The sequence below is a fragment of the Odocoileus virginianus genome, chromosome 1 (genome assembly GCF_023699985.2).
Source record: "Odocoileus virginianus isolate 20LAN1187 ecotype Illinois chromosome 1, Ovbor_1.2, whole genome shotgun sequence".
In the NCBI taxonomy this organism is placed as follows: Eukaryota; Metazoa; Chordata; class Mammalia; order Artiodactyla; family Cervidae; genus Odocoileus; species Odocoileus virginianus.
The window spans coordinates 91,760,543-91,785,530 of record NC_069674.1 but is presented as its reverse complement, the minus strand read 5'-3'; the positions used below and the strand labels follow the sequence as shown (position 1 = coordinate 91,785,530).

General features: G+C 38.8%; 1 protein-coding gene across 1 annotated transcript in view; it reads left to right on the top strand.

Moving 5' to 3' along the window:
• Positions 1 to 1,931: 1,931 nt before the first annotated feature.
• SCIN (scinderin) overlaps positions 1,932 to 24,988 on the top strand; it is a 79,661-nt gene continuing 56,604 nt past the window's right edge. The window contains exons 1-3 of the mRNA XM_020873305.2: positions 1,932 to 2,240; positions 11,487 to 11,641; positions 16,120 to 16,281. Of these exons, the coding sequence (XP_020728964.1) occupies positions 2,042 to 2,240; positions 11,487 to 11,641; positions 16,120 to 16,281 (516 nt within the window). The 5' untranslated portion in view covers positions 1,932 to 2,041. The remainder of the gene's footprint in view (positions 2,241 to 11,486; positions 11,642 to 16,119; positions 16,282 to 24,988) is intronic.

The following is a 24,988-nucleotide window of genomic DNA, read 5'->3' as shown; positions in this document are numbered from 1 at the left end:
ATGGGAAAGACTAGAGATCTCTTCAAGAAAATTAGAGATACCAAGGGAACGTTTCATGCAAAGATGGGCTCAATAAAGGACAGAAACAGTATGGACCTAACAGAAGCAAAAGATATTAAGAAGAGGGGTGGCAAGAACACACAGAACTACAAAAAAAAAAAAATCTTCATGACCCAGATAACCATGATGGTGTGATCACTCACCTAGAGCCATACATTCTGGAATGCGAAGTCAAGTGGGCCTTAGGAAGCATCACTATGAACAAAGCTAGTGGAGGGGATGGAATTCCACATCAGTTATTTTAAATCCTAAAAGACGATAGTGTGAAAGTGCTGCACTCAATATGCCAGCAAATCTGGAAAACTCAGCAGTGGCCACAGGACTGGAAAAGGTCAGTTTTCATTCCAATCCCAAAGAAAGGCAATGCCAAAGAACATTCGAACAGACACGGGTACTCGTGCATTTAATTCAAATAACAGTCTTTAAGGTGAAAACTATTATTTTCCCATTTTATACATGAGGAACCTGAGGCTTGCTGTAGTTAGTAAGTTGCTAAAGCCTCAGAACCAAGAATGGTTGGTTGCAAGAAATTGTTGGTTGCAAAAGTTGTTTGCAACACTGTGTTAGCAAAATATAGACAAAATTTAAATACCTATGAACTTGAACAGATTATAAATTACAGTATATTTATAAGATTGAATACCATGTGTCAGTAAAAAGAAGAGGCTCTATGAGTACTGGGTATTGATATTTTGATATGTTGTTACAGTGTGTATGTTACCATTTCTGTTAGAAAATAAAATTACTATGCTATCTATATTCTTGTAGATGAAAGAATATCAAATATGTCTGGAAAAATACACAAGAAACTGGTAACTCAGCTGCCTCCGGTGAGAGCTGAAATAGAGATACATTTTTATTGCTCACCTATACTTTTGAATTTTTTACCATGGTCATGTAATACCTATTTCAAAACAAATTAATTAAGGAAAAATCAAATTGTATGTAATTAGTGACCTCCAGAGAAGCCTGTAATTTGGAAAACAGTGACAGAAAATGTACATGCATAAAAACTAGCTTTCTTCCTCTGCATCCTGAGCAATTTGCTTTCTCAATAACAATAAAATCACTTGCCACATCAGCTTCAGTTAAATTAATGCAAAATAAGGAGTAAACTTCCATCTATATTTTACAGTGCTTTGCCCATGCTACAAAAGCAAACTCTGTAGGGAAGACAATAAGATCAGCACCCTGAAGCATTTCTAAGAGGTAACTCACACGGTAAGCTAAGTATATAATACCACAGTCACAAACAGCCCAGCTTGAGAACACCCCAAGAGGATTGCTGCTTTTTTTTCCCCAAAAACTTTTCTTGGTAAAGGAAGCAGGTGGCAAAGAGGTTAACCACAGCTCCCTGAACCCCTGAAGACTTATAGAGGTCTGTCTCCCGGGTAAGACCGCTATCCTTCCAGGTTTTCATTCTTTCCAAGAAAATTGACAAGCTGTTTCTCATGGCAGTTTCAAATTGGGAAGACCAAGACAGAGAGAAACTGTGGCCAGCGGGGATGGAGGGACTGGCAGATAAAATGGGAGTTGATGATATATCGTTACCTGAACTGCCTTTTTTTTTTTTTTCTTTAACGATGCACTAAACAGTTTTAATTGTTGATCTCCTCCATCTGTTGCCAGGGAAAATGTCCTTCCTGGGAGGACGTATTTCCTGGAGTTTCAGTAAGTTCCCTCAGGATCTCTACGATTTCTGAGATTCTGATTCCCTTCGGGCTGCAGAAAGGGCGCAGGAGGTTGGTACAGGATGCTGCGCTTCGGGCTGAGTAGGGATTGCCTCCTGGCTAGTAACGCCTGCCTGGGCACTTGGCCCCCGCCCCGTTTGGGGGCCCCGCCCCCGATCATCCCCGCCCCGCCCCCCCTCCCGTCCTGCAGAGCAAACCCTATAAAACCGCTGCGACCTGGGTCCTTCCAATCCGACTCCCAGGTCAGCGAGATCCCACGTCCACTCCCCGGAACATCGCGTGCCCGAGTCATGGCCCAGGGGCTGTACCACGAGGAGTTCGCCCGCGCGGGCAAGCGGGCGGGGCTGCAGGTCTGGAGAATTGAGAAGCTGGAGCTGGTGCCGGTGCCTGAGAGCGCGTATGGCGATTTCTACGTCGGGGATGCCTACCTGGTGCTCCACACGACGCAGGCCAGCCGGGGCTTCACCTACCGCCTGCACTTCTGGCTGGGTAAGGGGCCACGGGGCCGGATCGGGGAGGGGGAGGCCGCCCGGGGGTTGAGAGTGGCGGGCTGGGGGAAAGCAGTGCTAGCTGGACCCTCCTGGAGACCCATCGCGCCGGTTGCGCCCCGGGGGGCGCCCCCTCCAACTTTGGGGTTGGGCACCTTTCACTCGCGAGAGTCCGCGCCTGCAAACGCCGCAGCGAACGCAGGGAGCGGCGAAGGGGGGGAGCAGTCTTACCTCCATCGCTTTGACCTTTGTCGAGTCCACCTCCCAGGTTTTGCAGCTGGTTCCTCTAGCTTCTCCCCCTTTCACCTTCCAGTCTCCAAACTCCCGCTTCCTCCCAGGACGGCTGCCAGCCGCGCCCTGGGGCTGGCCAAGTTAGGCTCACCTTCCGACGAGTTCAGTCCTGGATTCCCCGTCAGCGAGGAGATGAAGTCAAACAAGTTTGTGGGCATTCGCCGCGGCCGCGGGAAGTCCTTTAAAAAATTATATATATATATATACATATATATATATGTATATATATATATATATAGCCTTGGGCTCAGCTTAGCGTTCTCTAGTAATTGCAACGATTAAGTAAGTTCTTGGCTGCTTTAAAAATCACATTCCAAGCCTGCACCGCGCTGCTTGCAGCTTTGGAGAACAGAAATTCCTCTTGATTAGGATGCTGGCTGCCTTATCAATACAAAGTAAATAACTTTCTATGGCAGATTTTGTATTTAGATGAGTCGCTTTATAATGATTATATTTATATTTATCACTTATGTGTTTGAACAAGAACACAGGTTGGAACAAAACAGCTCCTTCATCGGTAGTAATTATTTTGGGCTTCACCCGCGCCGGGCTCTGAGGACACTGGGCCTTGTGTGTTCTACTTTTTCCACCTTCTACTTTTACTCGTAAACATCCTGAATGTCTAACTTCTCCCTCTGAGATCCTGTGCCAGTGGGCACACCCCGTCTAACAACACACCGATTATCTGAGCCTTATTGCCTCCGTTGAGAATCAGCTTGCCTCCCCTAGACTGTGTTTATTTTTAGTTTTATTCATTATGGGGAAAACACACAAAACCACACACATACACATTTTGAAGTCCCTGAAAGTCATTTTTCCTTCCTAACATTTGAAGATTTTGAGAAGCAAGATGGTAGAGAACATTGAGAATTGATGTTCTCAATATTAGCTACCACCTGGAGCAAACACTCCAAATGAGAAATCCATACAGGGAGACAGAACTATCTCATTATAACATTTATTTGATACTAAAATTTTGTGCCTGCTTGAGGAGGCTGAGATCCAAACTCATTGTGGTTTTCCAGTGTAATGTCACTATTCCTTTTATCACAGACAGTGATATGTTTATGTTTTATACGAAGAATCACCCCATTGAAATCTTAATGTATAACTTATGTTCATGAATGAATGATGCCACATAGAATAGTAATGCCTTCACCTTGGTCTTTCTGTTCAGTACTTAGTTCTGTAATGAGTAAAAGTGTCTGAAATGCCACATTTGTCATTTTGGTGAACTAAAATGAGAAAGTCATATTTTGCTGAAGACAATAATTAAATTTGATTTTGTCAGAGAAATCCAAGTGAGCTTTAAACACTATTGTTTTGTTTTGGTTTTTGGCCACCCAGTTTAGCTTGTGGGGCCTTAGTTCCCCAGCCAGGGATTTAACCTGGGGCCATGGCAGTGAAAAGACCAAGCCCTAACCACTGGACTGTCAGGGAAGCCCCACAATTGTTTTAATTCCATAGGTAAACCCTACAAAACACAGTGCTTAGAGAGCTTATCTGGGTAAGAAAGAACCTATACAATTGTTTTAATTCTGTAGCTTCTTTCTTATCTAGATAAGTTCTTTAGGCACCGTATTTCATAGGGATAACAGATTCAAGGTAACTCTTATGCTGAATGAATGAATGAATCAGACTTCAGAAAGGGAAGAGAAACTAAACTGATTTAGTTCATCAGTTTCAAAAAATGTAATAGAAATGCTTTGGGCAGAAACATTTTATGATCTTAAAGATCTATAAAAACTGAACTTAATAGTGCGTTAACTAATAGGTTAATTCAGTAACTTTCAATGTGTCCAGCACTGTGTAAGGCATTTTTGCATATGAATACCTTAGGAAACTTCCCTGAAAGTTTACAATCTCAATGATGCAATAAAACAGAAGTGATAGAACACAGGTAAAATGTGATGAGCACCAGGAAAGAGACATAAAGTGCCTGTGGTCACTGGAAAGCAGAAAAGCCTTGATGGAAAAAAAGGCAGATGACGGGAACTGGGAGGGGTTGTGTGATGGAAACTCATGGGAAATGTAACAAGTTTAGAGCAGAGTAGCCAGCAGGACCTGTAGATATAATTAGACCTAAATTTGGGCTTCCCAAGTGGCACAGTGGTTAAAGAACCCTTGTTAATGCAGTAGACACAGGAGATGGGGGTTCGATCTCTGGGTTGGGAAGATCCCCCGGAGGAGGAAATGACAACCCACTCCAGTATTCTTGCCTGGGAGATCCCCTGGACAGAGGAGCCTGACAGGCTTCTGTCCATGGAGTAGCAAAGAGTCAGATACACCTGAGCACAAGCACAGTACTAGACCTCAATTTGGGTGAATTCATGAGGTTTATTCAGAAAAATAGATTGAGGGAAAGTTCCAAGAGGGAGCTGAAAGTTCAGGGGAAGAGAAAGTCTGACTAAAGGAAGTCAGTTGAAAGGAAGATGAAGGAGAATAGAGTTAAAATCAGCCTGGAATGAGAAGAGGCATAGCCTAGAAATGAAGAAACAGGTCAGCTGAGAGGAGGAAAAGGGAAACAGGAAGAAGTGGGACCCAAAACAGGAGAACAGAAGATAAGTTATCTTCCCTGGCCTCTCCCTCAGTGTCTCTCCATAATACCATTGCATATCTCAGATCTTTTTATTTGATTATTTTTGTTTTATTTCCTTTATAAAGTAAGCGTTTGTTGCATGTAATTTAGAAGTTGTTGCATTGGTTCTTCCTGAAAAAAAATTTCAGTTTTGTACCTAGCAATTTAAATGCATCTACCAACTTGTCTATGCTGGGTTCTATTTCAAGGCACTGTGAATCCAAAAAACTGAGTAACAGTATACAACATACAATACAAAGAACTTATACCCAGGCTGGGGAGGATGCTGAGAAACTGGAGTTTTATACGTTGATTGTGGTGGGGGTGGAATATAAAATGTACAACCATTATGGAAAAGACTTTGGCAGTTTCTTATAAAACTGAACATGCAACTACCATGTGATCCAGTAGTTTCATTCATGGGCATTTAATCCAGAGAAATTTCATATTCATGCAAAAACCAGTGCATTAATGTCATAGCAGCTTTATCTGAATGGACAAAAATTTCAGTCAGCCCACATAACTTTCGACAGGTTACTGATTAAACAAATGGCACTTCTATACCAAGGACTACTGCTCAACAACAAAAAGGAACAAACTTATTTTTAAATGAATTTTTATTGGAGTATAGTTGCTTTACAATGTTATGTTCGTTTCTACTGTACAGCAAAGTGGATCAACTATACATGCGTATATATACACATGCTCTTTTTTTTTTATTTCCTTTCCATTTAAGTCACCACCCAGCTCTGAATAGAGTTCCCTGAGCTATCTAGCGCGTTCTCATTAGTAATCTATTATATTCATAGTGTCAATAGTGTATACATGTCAATCCCAATTCCCAGTTCATCCCACTCTCCGTCCCCACTTGGTGTCCATACATTTGTTCTCTATGGCTCTGTCTCTATTTCTGTTTTGCAAATAAGGTCATCTATACCATTTTTCTAGCTCCCACATATATGTGCTAATATATGATATTTGTTTTTCTCTTTCTGACATCACTCTGTATGAGAGCCCGAAACTCCGGACAAACACAAGTCAGATGAATCCCTTAGGGAATTATGCCTAATGGGAAGAAGAAAAACAACGCCAGAAGGTCCCATGCTATATGATTCTACTCATATAACATTTTTAAAATCTAGATTCATTGTTACCAGAGGTTAAGGATGAGGTGGGGAAGGAATGATTCAGGTGGGAGGTGGGTGGAGTTTTAAAAAGGCACCATAAGGGATTTTTTGGTGATGGAACTATACAGTGTCTTGACTATGATGGTGGGTATGTAAATTTACACATGTGATAAAATTATATGTAACTAATGTACAAATGCAGATGACTACAAGTAAGATTGGGGAAATACGAGAAGTGTAAGTGGATTGTATCAGTGTCAATATGCTGGTTATGGCAGTCCTGTCCTTATATACTTATACTTTAATATATGTATACTGAATTAGTGGAGAAGGCAATGGCACCCCACTCCAGTACTCTTGCCTGGAAAATCCCATGGATGGAGGAGCCTGGTAGGCTGCAGTCCATGGGGTCAGTAAGAGTCGGACACGACTCAGTGACTTCGCTTTCACGCATTGCAGAAGGAAATGGCAACCCACTCCAGTGTTCTTGCATGGAGAATCCCAGGGACGGGGGAGCCTGGTGGGCTGCCGTCTATGGGGCCACACAGAGTCAGACATGACTGAAGCGACTTATGCAGCAGCAGCAGCATACTGAATTAGTATACGTATAGTTTACTAATTTAGTATACTAAACTATACATACTAACGTTTTACAAAATGTTCCATTGGAAGAAACGTGGTCTATTGATCCATCTGTCTATTCTTCAACCAGTACCACACTATCTTAATTAGTTATTGTGCCTGTGTAAGAAAACTTAATATCAGATAGAGTTAGTTTTCTTACCTTATTTTTCTTTGTCAGGATTGTTTTAGCTATTCTAGGGACTGAGCCTTTTCACATTAATTTTATAACAAACTCATGTAATCTGTAATAAACCTTGAAATGATTTTGACAGGAATAACATTAAGTCTATAGATTAATTTGGGGAAAATTGACATATTTATTATATTACAAGACTTACAATTCACGAACACTGTCTTTACTATGGTCTTTATTTTTATCATCATTTTGTAATTGTTAGCATGTAGATCATGACTTGTTTTGTTAAACATATTCTTAAGTATTTCAGTTTCTTTGAAGTGACTGAAAATGGCATTGTGCTTTCAATTTCAATTTCTGCACGTTCATTATTTCTATATAAAAATGAGACTGCTTTTTGTCATTGATTAATATTTATCATGCTATCTTGCTGAATGCATTTATTCTTAAGGGTTTGTTTTTTTCTTAGGATTTTCTATGCAGATCATCCTGTCATTTCTAAATAGACACATTGTTTTATTCCTTTACAATCTGTATATTTTTTAATTTCTTTTTCCTACCTTTCTGCAATAGTTAGAACTTCCTGTGTTATATTCAGTAAGAGTACTTGCCTTGTTCCCCATCTTTGGGGGAAAGGATTCAGTCCTTGATCATTAAAAATTATGTTAGCTTTATGTTTTTTGAAGATGCTGTTTATTAAGTTGAGAATTTTCCTCTGTATTCCAGACTTGCCGAGAGCTTTTATCATGAATGGATATTCCACTAAGCTAGTTATTAAACCTCTCTTTTTATTATGTTTTATATATAAAATCATCACATCCTCAAAACAATTTCAGGAAGTTTACAGCATATGGCTTCCCAGGGTGCTCAGTGGTAAAGAATCTGCCTGCAGTGCAGGAGACCCAGATTAGATCCCTGGGTCGGGAAGATCCCCTGGAGGAGGAATTGGCAACTCACTCCAGTATTCTTGCCTGGAAAATCCCATGGACAGAGGAGTTTGGCGGGCTACGGTCCATGGGTGTTACAAAAGAGTCATACACGACTTGGAGACTAAACAAACTTATAGCATATTTACAAATAAAATATAACACAATATAATGTAAATAACATAACATAAAACAACGTAACATAAATGGCACTGGGAAAATCAGCACAGGAAAAATAAATGAAGTCATAAGAACTCATTCAGAACACTCATGAGTTTTTGAACACTTAACGAGAATTTCCTCATGCTATAACTGGATTTGATACTAGTTTTTATATTCAAAGGCTAGTATTGGCTTCATTAAAATCGTTCAGCCTTTTTAAAAAGACTCTGATTTACTCATACTGACATTCCTTGGCCTAGCACAGTACATAGTGAAAGTGAAGTTGCTCAGTCGTGTCTGACTCTTTGCGACCCCATGGACTATGTAGCCTACCAGGCTCTTCAGTCCAGGCAAGAGTACTGGAGTGGGTTGCCATTTCCTTCTCCAGGGGATCTTCCCAACCCAGGGATTGAACCTGGGTCTCCCACACTGCAGGCAGATGCTTTATCATCTGAGCCACCAGGGAAGCCCAGTACATAGCATCAACAAATTATAGGATAATTTAATTAACTTACTTCCAGTTCATTCATTAATCACATACCTATCCATTTGTATCTACCTCAAGAAATTCAGGTTTCAACTTGTTCTCAAGTAAAAATATGTATATCAGATGCGTCATCCTCAACACCTTTCATATTAAGGTTGATTTAAGTTTCCCTCCTAAAGCCTCTGTGTAGAATCTACATCTTTGCCTTCATTGGTAATCTATTTTGTGGTTGGGGAAGTGGACAGAAGATGACACTTGAGCCCCTTCAGACTGCAAAACTGCATGTGATTTTTATGTGTGTTAAGTAATTTCCTTTGACCACAGCGAGTTCATAAAATTGATATCTAGCGACTGATTTTTTTTCCCCTGAGAAGATAGTTCACCAGTCCTCTTTGAGAGTAAGAGAGGAGTTATAAATAAATCCAGTTCTTTCTTTAATATACCTGATTGACTTCCTTTCTTCAACTTTAGTGAATACTCCTAGTTGCGGTTGTAGCAGGTGAACTCTAGTATTGTTACAGCTTCTAAACATTTATGTGTCAGTTATCCAGGGAGGAAAATTACATTCCCCAGTCACCTCAAAATTTTACTGCTAGTGAGAGTCTGAGTATAAAAATTGCCAACTAGTATCGTAGTTTCTAAGATCTGTGCCTCACAGTCACAGAAACCTGTCTTAGAAACCTGTGTTGTGTCTGCCAAAGGTCAACTTTATGACCTCAAGGAAGTTACTTTTTCTCTCTGAGCCTCCGTGTCCTCTGATGTAACATGGTAGAAAATGATTTCAGCTACGTTGGGTCATTTGAAGGTTAAAGCAGATCATTAATGTAAAACACTAGCACAGTGTCTGGCCCATAGCAAGGGTTCTATAAATGTATATTAGCTGCTATTATTTCTAGAATCATTAACGGTTTTCACACAGGTGAGGAATAGTAAAAGTTTTAAAATGTCTTATAAATTTTGAGGTCCTCTCAGGACTGTCCTGGTTCTGATCTTTGTGTACATTGAGGACACTGGGTCTTAAGAATTGGTGTTTTGACCTCAGTGAGGTTGCCTGGATCAGATCTGTATTAGAATTATGAAAATTAAATGTGTGTTGTATGTTAAATTCCCAGGATAATACTGCATATGTTAACATTCTAAAGATGTGAGCATGCAGGTTCTTTTATTCTCCCTTTTCCTTCAGAGAATATTATCTGATGCCAGTAAGATAATGAAGTGGGGACACTGGGACTCAAACATAGGGGAAAGCTTAAGATATGAGGGAAATTATCAGGTCTAGTCCTAGAAGCGATCTTTATGTTTATCTTGAGAACACGGCGTCTGGACTTAAAAGAAAAAGTATTGGCATATCCCAACAGTCTGTACTGTTCTAGGATTTTATTGCTTAGGAGGAGTGAATCTGATTTGAACTTAATACATTTTTGTTGTTGTTCAGTTGCTGAGTTGTATTTGACTCTTTTGTGACCCCATGGACTCTAGCCCATTAGGCCCCTCTGTCCATGGGATTTCCCAGGCAAGAATACTGGAGTGGGTTGCCATTTCCTTCTCCAGAGGATCTTCCTGATCTAGGGATTGAATCCACATCTCCTGCATTGGCAGATGGATTCTTTACCACTGAGCCACCAGGGAAGCCTCATTTTTAAAGTTGCCAAATTCAGAACCAGACAGATCCATCCCTTGATCTTAAACATGGTACTAAAGTAAATTGCTTGAGAAAACTGGACTCCAAAGATTACATGTGGAGAATTTTGAAGTGTGACCATATTCCATTGGAGTCAGAGAAGCCCAACTAAAAGAATTATGGACTGACTGAGAGCTGTGGGTTGAGCTTTTTGAAAGGGCTATTTTATCTTGAAGATTATGACTTTGGAGGAACTAAGGTGCTTGGCAGTGGAAAGAATCAGAACATGTGAAATTCCTTAAAAACTTACTGACTTATATATATGGAATTTAGAAAGATGGTAACGATAACCCTATATGCAAAACAGAAAAAGAGACACAGATGTATAGAACAGACTTTTGGACTGTGTGGGAGAAGGCGAGGGTGGGATGTTTCAAGAGAACAGCATCGAAACATGTATATTATCTAGGGTGAAACAGATCACCAGTCCAGGTTGGATGCATGAGACAAGTGCTCGGGCCTGGTGCACTGGGAAGACCCAGAGGGATCGGGTGGAGAGGGAGGTGGGAGGGGGGACCGGGATGGGGAATACATGTAACTCCATGGCTGATTCACGTCAATGTATGACAAAAACCACTACAATATTGTGAAGTAATTAGCCTCCAACTAATAAAAATAAATAAATAAATAAATAAATAAATAAATAAACAAAAACAAAAACAAAAAAAACTTAATGACTTAATTATGCCTGTGTTACACATACTTATTTAAAAAAACCCTTTATACTTAAAAAAATAGGGATAAGGTCAAGTTACATTAATTTTCCCATCCTCAAAGTGTTGTTTAGTTCTGGCCTGTGATGTTTGTATTCCTTACAAATATTAATATATTGACATGTTGGAAACCTGGAGATTAATGCTGAGAAAGGCTAAGACAATTGAAAAATGTTTTGATAGCCTGATCTTATTGACTATACCAAATGAATCTAAATCCTACTGGAATATATTGTTATATCATCCTGAACATATTTGGACAGTGGTGATTCTTTTAAAGTTTTTTTAAAAAAAGAACTGGAAAGCAGGTACAAAGCAATTCTTTTAGTTATTAGCAAAATAGTATTTTATATTGCATCATTTCTGCTGAAAGATTGTTCTGTTGAAGATGAACAATTCATACATAAATTTATGGTACTGGTATATATTTCAAAGACAATTTCTGAGTTTTTCCTTGTCAGACATTCTGCCTTAATCCTGTGTCTCAGGTGACAAATGAGATACTGTCATTTGCTCTTTCAGGGAAGGAGTGTACTCAGGATGAAAGCACAGCGGCTGCCATCTTTACTGTTCAGATGGATGACTATTTGGGTGGCAAACCTGTGCAGAACAGAGAACTGCAAGGCTATGAGTCTACGGATTTTGTTGGCTACTTTAGAGGAGGTCTGAAATACAAGGTAAGCAGCTCCCTCGAATTGTTTTATGAACCCCTTTCTCTTCCTATCCATCCACACCTCATGTCTTGATAGAATAAGTGTTCATTGAGGGTAGGTGTTTTTTTTTTTTTAACTGGAGGATAATTGCTTTACAATATTGTGTTGGCCTCTGCCATACAACAATGTGGATCAGCCGTAAGTATCCACACGGGCTCTCTCTTGACCCTCCCCTCCACGCCCCCGCCACCTCATCCCACCCCTCTAGCTTATCACAGAGCACGGATTGAGCTCCCTGTGTCCATATGGCAGCTTCCCACTGGCTGACTGTTTTCCACATGGTAGTATATGTCAATGCTACTTATACACAGTGAAGTAATTCAGCAAGAGGGCAGGGTATTTTGTTTTCAGTTTAATCCATTTTGTTCACTGATATATCCCCAGAACTCTCTAGACACATAATAGGTAGCTGGATAAATGTTTGTGGAATATATGGTATAATGTGTGACATATTGTGACTTAATCTCATTTGGCAGGTTAATTTTTAATGAAGTTAAGTAAATATAGGCAACATGGGCATCATTAGTGTTTATTTTTTGCTATTCTGAAGAATTGCTGAATTTGTCACAAATAACCCACGACTCAGGAATTTCAGTTGTTCTGGAACATATGAATCCAGTATTTATAACAATTATAGCTTCAGTTAATACATAGAACTATACATACATTTCCCAAATAGCTTAGTTTGATGTTAGAAATGTTACAAATGAAACCACTGAATTGAACATATGTGTGGTATCTCTATACCTTTAAGGCAACTTTCAGTAGAGGATAGCTTTTTCTGGAATTCTCTCGGTGACCTTTGCAGATTGTCTGTCCTTCATTATTCCCCATGCCCCTGAGAATGTTCAGTTAAAGTGTGAGGAATACCTTCCCTACATACACCCCAGAAACAATCTTTTTAAAAATCAAACATGCTTCAGCAGGTATTCTGTGAGACCCTACCACCCTACCCTTCCAGTATATTAGCCCTGTGGAGACCTAAAACCTCAGAAGTAAACTACTAAACTAGAATTCTGACTCTAGTCTGCTGCTACTGCTGCTGCTAAGTCACTTCAGTCGTGTCCGACTCTGTGCGACCCCATAGACGGCCTCCCACAAGGTTCCCCCGTCCCTGGGATTCTCCAGGCAAGAACACTGGAGTGGGTTGCCATTTCCTTCTCCAATGCATGAAAGTGAAAAGTGAAAGTGAAGTCGCTCAGTCGTGTCCGACTCTTAGCGACCCCATGGACTGCAGCCTACCAGGCTCCTCTGTCCATGGGATTTTCCAGGCAAGAGTACTGGAGTGGGGTGCCATTGCCTTCTCTGACTTCTCTCTAGTCTAGAGACTATTAAATATGAAACTATTGCCTTTTATTTAATTCATATGAGTTACTTTTATGTCAAATCATCCTGAATATCCTGTATATCAGTGAATTCAAGATTTAGAGTAAGCTGGGGCTTGTATTACCAAATGCTTGCACCGTCATCCTGGATATGAACCCATGTCTGTCACATGTAGCTTGTTTGCCTCAGGGAAACAGGTTTTCAGTGCTGAGTTTCCTCAAACGTGCAACAGGGTAACAACAGCTTTCTTGTGTAGGTGTCATAAGGATTAGATTAAATGATAAAAATGTGTATGTTATAGTGCATATGCAATCATTTGAGACTCATGCTATTATTAATTCTTCTGGTATTAGTGGGTCTTCTGAAATCAAACTTCTGAAAATATATTTAAAAGTGGACATGATAAAAGTAATTTTATATTTATTGAATAATTGTCTTCTAGTTGTCAACATTAAAACCACCACCAATCAGCATTTTTTAAAAGAGGATATTTGCAGATGGAGGTCAAATTTATCAGCAAAAAAATCAGTTTACTATCCTATCATTAGTGACATTAACCAGATGGTAACATGTGTAGTTGTAGCTAGACTTGATAGGAGATGTGGAAACCGAGATCATTTTACCACCCAGAACAGCAAAGATTATTATGTTATACTTAATTTCATGCTTTTAGGGATGTACAAAGCACTTCACATGTGTCATCTCATTTATTTGAAAAGAACAGCCCTGTAGTACAGTTCCTATCATTATCATCCTATTGAGATAAGTAAATGGAAGCTTAGAGAGCGAATTTGTGAAGGTCTCATAGGTGCTATATGACTGAACTGGGTGACCGACTCCAGTGCCTAAGCTAGTAACCATGGTGTTATGATGCTTTCAATATAAGTAAATGGTTCAAACGTCTGGATAAATGTTTTATTTAGGAATACTCTTTGAAAAGGATATTGTGTCTATTTGAAATGAGTAAAACTTGGCAAAGTCTACTGTTACCAAGTCAGCAGTGGTCACATTTAGTTGCCATATGCAGTGTAAAGATGTAGCTAGGAAACGTTGAGACCATCTTCCCCTGTCCTATGTCATTTAATCGACTTGTGGTTTTTTTCTCTGTGAGGTTTTATAGGGAGTTGGGGAGGAGTTATAGAGCATTAATTACTTACTACTGCTTCCTTCTATTATATCTCTGGCTAAGCCCCTTTTCCAGCTTGACCAAGACCCAGCCCCAACTGTCATTATAAGCAGCAACAATTAGACATCTGTCAGCCAGTAAAACTGTATTTATGGTTCCCTTGGTTTAGCAGATCATCCGCCTCGCTTTCATTCTGTAAAGTAGGTAGAAAGAGACTGGGAGTTTCTAGGGTTCATTCAAGCAGTGTTCACAGAAGAATTACTTACTTTCTTATATGGATATATATAAAACTTAAGTTTTTTGTTCATTTTTGACATCAATTATTAGAGTCAAAATTAATTTTAAAAATACCATTAAATGTTCACAGACTATATAGATCACTCTGATAGTTCACCGTATGAAATTATCCTAATATTGTACATTTATTTTCAGCCTAAGTCAACTCTATATTTTATAACTTTTTTTCAGAACACAGTGTTCTTACACTATTTTTTGTTATCAGATCACAGTATAGTTCTTATTTTGAAAAATTAAAATGGCCAAGCATAGTAATATGTAGATGAAAAACTTTACTATATAATACTTTGTGCTGTCAAGAAATAAGGCAATCCTTTTAAAATTATGAACTGGGAGATTATTATGCATTTGTAAAAGCTTGTGGTGATAGTTTTCCTGAAGTCAACATTTAAGCCCATACTAATAAAACCTTTATATTCATGAGGGCCTTTTGGAAAAGCAGAGAAGTCTAAAAGTCATTTGGAAATTTAAAGAATGTGCTATTAATTATATATGAAGCTTGACCTCTTTCTTTGGATTTATTGTATATATTGATGTAATAAACTTGAAATTTGGATTATTTAATAGACTTCATTTTTTAAAGATTTTCTTTTGATGTGGAACATTTATTTTTAATGGCTTTATTGAATTTGTTACAATATTGTTTCTGTTTTATATTTTTGGTTGTTTGGCCCCAAGGATGTGGGATCTTAGTTCTCCAACCTGGGATCAAACTCGCACCCCTGCATTGGAAGGCAGAGTCTTAACCACTGGCTTCCGGGGAAGTCCCATATAGATTTCTACTGCTAATTTTCTTTTCATATTATCATGGGAGGATTTTGATCAATAAATAACAGATTTATTTCCACTGTACCTTTATTTTGCACATTACCTCATAGTTAATTATGGAAGTAAATAAATATTATTGTCCCTAACATTTTACTAATTCAGGAAAATAATGAAAAGCTTAAAAAATCTGAAAGCTAATTTCAAATGATGCAAGAAGATGTGCTTGACATATTTCATCTTTTTTTGTCCCCATTTCTTAGTTCACTGTGGTTGGACTTTGAATTTTCATTTTGTTTTGGTGGGGGTATGCAACCAATTTAGACTGTAAATACTTAGGCTTGGCATGTTTTGTAAACCCTTTTTACCTAAATAAATAGATAAATAAGACAGGTGATTATTTAATGTAAAATCAAGGACTAAGATTAGAAGCAGCCCATACCTGGCAAGCACTCAGGTCCCTCCTCTGTCTTGAGGCTGTGACCGTGGGGATTTCACGCTGCCTGGTTCCTGGGCCTCTTCCTGTGTGCTTGTGACCTCTGACCCTCTAACCTCCTATCACCTTTTCCTCTGAAATCCTTATCTGCCTTCGCATTCACTGCTTTGAGAATCGTTAGTTCCCAAAGGAAAGGAATAACAGCTCTTTTCTGTTTGTGTAGCAGGTTTTATATACTGAGGGTTTTCAGTAAATATTTGCAGAATTAACTGGAATGGTTAAAATAGGAAGGACAAAGAGCCTAAAACAAAACAATTACCTATTGATTTGCCTGTTGGAAATTCTCTTCTGCATATTTAATTTTTCACACGCACTTAGCTGTTTTCTCTTGGTCTAGCAAGCAGTTTGGCACCAACAACGCGGTTTTCTAAGCTGCCGTGTCAAAGCCTCATCTGTTTGGTTTTGTTTTGTTTTCTTTCTCTCACTGATCAGGCTGGAGGTGTGGCATCTGGACTCCATCATGTGCTTACAAATGACTTGACCGCTCAGAGGCTCCTGCATGTGAAAGGTCGGAGAGTCGTCAGGGCCACGGAGGTTCCCCTAAGCTGGGACAGTTTCAACAAGGGTGACTGCTTCATCATTGACCTTGGCACTGTAAGTTTTATGCTTACCTGGAGGTGTCTAGAGGAAGGTAAATTGTCTTCAGATCAAATCAGATGTATGTCTACACACTAGAAAGTGGTCATGGCTGTGTGAAATGCAGTCACATCATATGACTAATTGGCAGGTATTTAAATGACACGTAAAACTTCAGAAGTTTTATTTCTTTTGATAAACTTAATTAGAATGGAGTAATGATTTAGTTCTTCCTACCATAGAACAGAAATTGAATAATTCTTAATATATTTCCCCTTCTTCTTGAACAGAGCTTCCTCTAATTATTCTCATCCTGAAATGTGTGTGGGAAAGCATTGCTTGAGGGGGAAATTGATTCCCCCAGGAAGCCAAGATTCTAGAATTTAACATGGACGTAGGATGAGTGTAAATAGCCTGCCTGAAGAGTGTAGGGAAAGTATTTCAACAAATATTAATATATCCCCTATATCCACACACATAATACTATTTCATACTTATTAATTCTCTCAGAATTGTTAGAAGAAGAGGCACAAGTACAAATGTCAAGAATTATCTTAGTGGGATGGGCAATATCTGACTTAAGTCTTTAAAACTTTGTAACGTTTCAAAAGTAGAAGGAAAAAAGGTAGAAATAACGGGTATTTCCTGCTACTGGAAACCACGTGCAGAGGCAGGGTTGCCATTTTCTTCTCCAGGGGATCTTCCCAAACCAGGGATCAAACCTGTGTCTCCTGCATTGCAGGTGGATTCTCTACCACTGAGCCACCAGGGAACAGTGATTCCTACCTAAGTATTTTGTTTCACTGCCTCTCCTTAGGCAGTATGTTGTATGTTGGGGAAGAGCATCAGTCAGAGGTCAAAGAGTTTATTTCATGTATGTAGAGAGAAGTGACTCTAAGGAATTTAAAAATGGAACTACCCAAAGCTCAGTCTGAGCAGTATTAAGCTGGCAGGAGCACAGAAATTAAATATGCTAAGGTTATAAATGGTTTGGAAAATGACCCAAATTGTAAACTTCATTGGTTCTCTAAGTTAGGGTCACCTCTACTTTTATTACTACTAGTGTATAATCCGACTGTCTGAGATCATACTAGCTGTGTGCACAGTTGAGATTATGCTACTTATGCCCAAAGTACAATTCCCAGTGTCACACTTAGACATCTACATGCAAAATGGCAGTATTGCCCTGTATTTCACAGTGAATTTCATGGAAATGTCCTTTTCAACTTTAGATGTTATCCTGTTGCCCTAACCAGACTTAAGTCCTAACCTTCATATCTAGGCAGAAAACAGATACTATTCTCTCTCTCCACTCACCAGCAAGCAAAACCTTGACATATAAATAGATGATCAGGTGTATTAAGCTGTTCAGTTCCAAAGACAGTCATAGCACTTGGAATCTCTCACAGCTAATGTACAATAATTAATTTTCTCTCTTAACTACTTATATTTTATAGCCCTTTATCCCTTTATAATTTATGAAGTATTTTTAAATATAAGGTGATATGGTTCATGGAAAAAGTGGACCTCAGTTTTCATCAAGTTGAATATAATCTCAAGTTCTCAGCTATAAATTTGGGTATTTTATTAGATGTTCTCTGCAGTTCATAAACACTTTCTGTTGATAATGTAATTCATCATTGCCATTATTTGAAAATGTTTCTTTCCTTAAAAAAATTTTATATATAATGTATTTGCTTTACAAGTGCAGTAATCTCTTTGTCATGAATAGTGTTCAACTGAACTTTCCAACTCTCTACTGTTTGATGTTGAGCAAGTCATTAACCTCTTTGAGCCTTAACTTCCTTGTTTTCTGTTTTTTTTTCATTTTGACTGTGGTTTCTAGTGACATACTGATCTCAGCTGATGGTGATTCAGTCCTGTCTGACACACAGTCATATCTGGAAATGGCAGTTACCATCCCAGTTTCAAGGAAAAACCACCTTAGAAGATTTGAGCAAGTCACTTGTGTTAAAGCAGGTTGAGCAGCAATCTGGGATGGGACCTGAATTTTTCTATTCATAGGTTACATCCTTTACGTTCTACAAAGTGAACTTGGTAGTATAGAAGATGATGTGGCTCTATAACAGAGTATCTTGCAACAGTTTCAGAATCTGCTTAATTCAGAATAGATTATGTCTAATCTGGCTTAGAATCTACTGAGATTAGTATTAGTAATGAAATTCTTTGGCTTCTCTGGTGATTCAATGGTAAAGAATTTGCCTGCAGAATAGGAGACACAGATATGCAGATTTGATCCCTGGTTCAGAGGATCCCCTGGAGGAGAAAATGTCAACATACTCTGGTAGTCTTGCCCGGAAAATCCCTTGGACAGAGGAACCCAGTGGGCTATAGTCCATGGGGTTGCAAAAGAGTTGGACATGACTGAGCAACTAAACAACAATGAAATTGCTTACTATTTTATTGAGTAAGTATTGAGTTTCTACAATGGACTGCATAGTTCAAAGCTGTGCTCGACGGATTATAGCTCTGGGAACATGCTGTCTTCCCATAGGTAATATGTGCCATAGGAATATTCCCCACAAATCCAGGCTCATGCCATAGGGACAAAATCTCTATAAAAAGGTTCAAGGACATTGACCTGTTTAATAGTAAATTTTCTTTATTTTATGTAGTTAATATTTTCAATGAGTTTCAAGTTATCTCCTGCTCTCGTGGCTGGTTGGAGACATTTGGGGTGATTTTCTTGCAGCAATACTTGAAGCTGATTCCCTCTTATGTTGTGGAGCTTTCCCACCACTCCCAGGGATATCCTAGTAGGTAGGATTCAAGCTCTGAATTCCTAAGTATTTTAGAACAAACACCCACATGACCTGTGTTTATATTACTAACCTCTAACCAGTTGGTATGTCGCCAAAAGTTTCTAAAAGGTGATAAGATCTTGCAGTTACCTTGGGGACTTTATTTTTGGGGTGTGTCACTGTCAACCAAGAAGAATGGAATCAAAACCTCTGTCATAATATTTTAATAGCAGTTATTGAGTTAATTATTTCATGACCACTTTCTGCTTTAGTGGGCACAAAGGGAAGCCAGTGCTGTTACTTCGTGTGTTTTATGACCCAGGTATGAAGAAGATAGGTTGAACGTCTAAAGCTGTCGTTCAGCTAAAGCCACATGGCCAACACTAAGGTTATGGGTATAACCTAAATCCTGTATCTTGATTGTTTTCGAGGGAAGTGAGCTTTTTTTTTGGATAAAAAACAATCACTAGTATTATGGTGATGTGGCATATACCTTGGTAACATTTGGTGTGCTAGGATTTGACTACAGTAAATATTCCCTAGGGGCTTCCCCGGCAGCTCCGCAGCAAAGAACTTGTCTGCCAGTGCAGTGATGAGGGTTCGATCCCCGGGTCAGGAAGACCCCCTGGAGAAGGAAATGGCAACCCGCTCCAAGAGTTCTTGCTTGGGAAATCCCATGGACAGAAAAGGCTGGCAGGCTATAGTCCATGGGGTTGCAAAAGAGTCGGACATGATTGGGTGACTGAACAACAACAATGACAAAATATTCCCTAGGCATGACAGTGTAATCTTTTCAACCTAAAGCATGAAATTGTAAAATTATTCATTTACTCACTTTGGAAGTTAAGATAATTACCGTTTTAGAGGATGATTTGGATAAGTTGTCATATTTAGTGTATTTTCAGTAAATGATATGAGACATGGCTAGATTTCAGCAATTTGGAATTTACTGAATTATTGGAAAAATGCTTCTGAAATATATATATATATATGTTGCTGAATTTATAAAGCATTACTCACCCACTATTTTTAAAGATATGAGGAATTTGTAGAAATTAATAACATCACAGCTTAATATTGCAACAGAACATCAGTAGCTCGAGAATGTGAGTGATAATGAAAAAAAGCCCATATTCTCAAAGTTTGGGATCTGAAGTTAACTAAGTGTATATCAGAGCCAGCCACTAGTGGAGAATTAGGTTTCAGAAAAATAGGAATCTGTGCTCAGTTTTTCTTTTTTTTTTCCCTCTTGTTGGTTATCCATTTTATTTATTTTTTAAAATGTATTTATTTTAAATTGAAGGGTAATTGCAGTGGTGGGTTTTTAATCGTGATGTTCTGCATGGTCTGTTCCCTTGTTCACTTATTTGGTCAGTTATGCAATATTGCCCTACTGCCTTGCTATTTATAATCTACCCCGCCCTCTCTCATAGTCAGTCATCTACTTTGAGAAAGCAGTCACTTCCTCATTGACCAGACGTGACCTTCAACCCATGTCTTCTGACTTTCACTCCCACCATTTCTTTGAAACTGTGCTTCCTAGAGCATCAGTGCCTTCTGCTAAACCAAGCGAACTCGTCTCTCTGCTTGTTTCCTGCGTTGCAGCTAACGCTGTTGTCGCTAAAGCACAGCAGACTGTCCCACCCACCCCCTGCCCCATCCCAGAGGGCGTGTATGGAATGTTATGGCTGGATGGGGACGGGGTTGGGGCTGAAAGTGTGAGTCTGGTTTAGTCTTCAGCCTCCCTCCTCTCCACCTTCCTAGAGGCCTGGACGTTTCACTGGATCTTAAGTGCTGGGCTTTGACCTCTATACTAAGGCATTTGCTGGAAAGTATCCTCACTTTGGTCTTTTGAGATGCCCATATCTCCACGGCAAGACCCTTCCTGGTTCTGTCAGCCACAGCTGTATCCATCCGTAGGCGTTCTGCTTAGCTTTCCCACGCCACACAAAAGTTTCCGGAACAGTGTATCCAAGTCGTTGCCAATACCTGTTAATCCAACTTCCTGGACACTGTCCAGAGTTGTTTCTGCTCTCATGCTCAGCATCACGGATAAATGTATGACAAACATGTAGGACAAGCAGTTTGCCAAGCTCTTCTCAAAGATTCATTGCACTTGGTCATGTTTCCTAGTTCACTTGTAATGACCTACTATCTTTGGACCAAACTAGTCTTACACCGTTTCACACTGCTGCCCTCTCGGGGGTTCCTGCAGTGCACTCTAGTCCCAAAGGCCAAGACCGTGGTTCTTGATATACAGATTTGACTTTCTAGACCACATCCTCACTCCTCCCCTGCAAAACCCTTTACTCTGGCAAAATCAAGTTTCTTTTAAATTAAAATTTTGTTGGCTTTCAGACTTTTGTCTCTGCTATGACTTAAGAAGGCTAACTTTAAAACTGAAAACTGAGTAGAATCTTCTTTGTGCTGGATACATTTTTCCTTACTCCAAAGTACTCCACTAGATCTACTGGGGAGAGCCTTCAGGCAACAAGAAGAGAAATGGGAAAGATCAACCTAATTTTAAATCTGTAGAATTTACAGATTTTACAGTATTTACAGAATTTACAGTAAAAGTACGAATGGCATTTAGTGTGTTCTTAGCATGTGTTGGGTGTTTGGAGTATAAAGATGAAAACCAGATAGCCTTTGACCTCAAGGTGCTGTGAAGTGGAGAGAGACAAAAGCGTACACAAGTCAGAGCGTGGTCAGGTAGAATGCTAGAAGCTCTGGAATAGAGCTACACACATGCTGCAACTGGAGAATAGATGAGGGCACTAAGAAAGATGGCTCTCAAGGTGTTAGGAATTATATTTTAATCCTCAATCATGGTTTCACACTGGAATCATTTAGAAGAGGTTTTAAGAGTACTGATACTTGTGATTTGATTCCTGGAATTCTGATTTTTAAGGTTTTGGAATGGGTCTTTGGTATAGGTTCTTTTTTTTTTTTTTTTAATTTTTAACTTTTTTTGGCTGTGCCACGTGTCACATGGAATTTTAGTTCCTTGACCAGTGATGAAACCCACGTCTCTACATTGGAAGTGAGGAATCTTAACCACTGGACTGCCAAGGAAGTCCTGATGTAGATTCTCTTTAAGCCCCACCCCCAGGTTATTGAACATTCCCATTTCAATATGGGAAATGTCGAAAGGTGCTGGGAAGTTCACAGTCATATGTCTAAAGAACAAATAAGTTGGTTAAAAATAGTTGAGTCACCTACTTATGCGGCCGGCGGAAATTATTTTAATAAGATGTGACTATAAGGCTTCCTTGATTTGCGAGGTACTTTGAATAGAACACAACCTCACCTTCTCTTCTTATGAAAAGTTTGCTGCAAAAGCTGTCTCTTTGTCCTGATAAATGACATCACTGCTGCAGTCATGCTAGAGTTGTCCACGTCATTTCCCCCTTTCCCTGTCCTCCAGAACCCATCCAAAGGCGTGAGTGACCATCCCTGTAGACTTTAGTCTTATAAATATCCCTCTGTTCTTCTTTGCTTCTCCATCAGCACTGCTCTGTCCTACCTTGCAGCAATTCCTCCTTTCTGGTGGCCCAGCTTTCTGAGACCACCCACACCCTCTGCATCCATCTTCTATCCTTCAGCAGAGATGCTTTTAAAAACACATATGCATGTCATTGAAGGATGTTGAGGTAGCTTGACTTTAAACAACAACAAAATAGAAATGAACATTTGTTTATCCAAAAACTAAACATCATGTTTTAAAGTTTAAAAAAATGGAGATTCTTGGAAATATTGTGCAAGTTAATATCTTTTTTTAAGCAGTGCTTAAAGACCCTTCCACTTAGAAGGGTATCTGAATGAACTTCTATATTTGGTTAACTAGATCTAAGGAAAACTAGGGCTTCCCTGGTAGCTCAGTGGTAGAACCTGCGTGCAATGCAGGAGACGTGGGTTTGATCCTTGGGTAAAGAATCTGCGTGCAATACAGGAGACACGGGCTCAATCCTTGGGTAGGAAAGATCCCCTGGAGATGGAAATGGCAACTTACTCCAGTATTCTTGCCTGGGAAAATTCCATGGACAGAGGAGCCTAGCGGGCTACAGTCCATGGAGTCACAGAGGAGCCAGACACGACTTAGTGATTAAACAACAACAAAGGGAAAACTAAGCACTGGAAACATAAAACCTATAGAGGCAAGGAGAGTAAGAGGTCTGTTCCTCCCACCCCCAGCTTTTATAAACTTTTAGATGTATTTAGAATAAATAGCTTGGAAAAAGGAGCAAGTCCATGCTGAGTTCTTCGCCCATGTTATGAGTCACCATCATTGGAGGGTTTCTTTAAACTCAGCTTCTGAAATCTTGCCTCCCTTCAAGAGCATCATTAACCATTGTTTTATTTCTGCTCTTATTTCCTGTCCCCGAATGAGGTTTGGCTACATTTCGATGTTTGACTTGTTAGCTCTGACCATGTAGTTTAGAAGAAATTTTAGAAACCTCTGGTCTGCGCCCAGTGTGGTTGTTTCTATGAATACCACTCACTTACTTTTATTTCTTGTTACTGGTGGTCCAAACTAATCACCAGTAACTGTCTTTACTCCCTTATTTCTTCCTTTGCCAACTATCCAGAATAATTTTACTTTCCTTAAATAGTTTGTACATTAAGAGCTAATTATGGCTTCACAAGCTTCTACTAGAGGGTGTTCATGAGCAATACGTACATCAGCAAATTTCAGCCAAAATTTGACTTCAGTCTGAATTGAATGGATATTTCCATATTTATAGGGAGTTTTTATGTCCTTTCTCCCCAAAAATGTAACATTCAGTGTTGAGTTATTAAATTCCTTAGGTAAAATAGTTGCCTCTGAAACTACATTTGCTTTACAATTTTCAGTGTCTAGTACACTTAAATCAGATTTACAGAAAGTTTATCTAACTCTCATTCAATATTATAATCAAAACAAATTAAATTATAATGAGAACTTTTTCTGTTTTAAGAATACACATCAACCAATCACGTTAGTTATATTTTTTAGCTCTGTGCAGAATTTCTTATTTTTTTTTAGCCCTTGCCCTCTAAAAAAAGGTTAAGTTGAATTATAGGGGAGTTTTTCAAGCATGGGGCCAGTTGAGTACAAAGTTTCCTCATGTGCAGAGTGGTGAAGTAGTTTTAACCAACTGCCTCTGAATAGGGTGTGTGTTGGGCTAGTGCAGCTTATTAATAGAACTGCACGCATGCATTTCATCACTGTAGCGCTTTGTTAATGAGATGTCTTACCACATCACCTACACGTGGTAGAATATGAATTGCTCAAATTGAATGAATTGCTCAAATTCTGTTCAAAATTTAAAGTATGTTTTAATGTCCATGACTGAACAAACTGTGTTTGTATAAAAAACGTAGTGTTGAATGAAAAGGGTTTTTTATTAACTTTAACATTTTTTTATTTTATTTTTTAATTAACTTTTTAAACAGTTCTGGCTTTTAGCAATTTAAAGTCCACATTTTATTGCATTTCTTGTCTGAGTTAACCACTGACAATTAAATCTAATAAATAAGCTATGTTACTTAGAAATATCACAAAATAAGGTGAAAATAATAAAAGAGTAAGCATAACATACAACATCTGTTTTCATGCTCAATAAGAAATTTTTTGGTAATGCTTTCTTTGATGATTTAGTCTTCTTTGAGTTAAAAGGAAAACTTCATTTTTAAAAGTTTTATTAGTTTTAGTTTTCCCTAGATATATTTTTTGCTATTTTAAAGGTTGAAACTGCTCTCTAAGCAATGGTGAGGAATATTTTCTAAAACTAAATTTATCTGTGAATTTATACTGCACATAAAAAACTCAAAGTAATATCATAGAAAATATTTTGGGGTCCAAGGAATATTATAAAATTATATGTTAAATAATAATATTTATAAAATTATCATTAACTATAATTCATTTTCAAACATATTTTACCAGGCTTCCTTAATGCTTTACAAACATTAATAAAAAT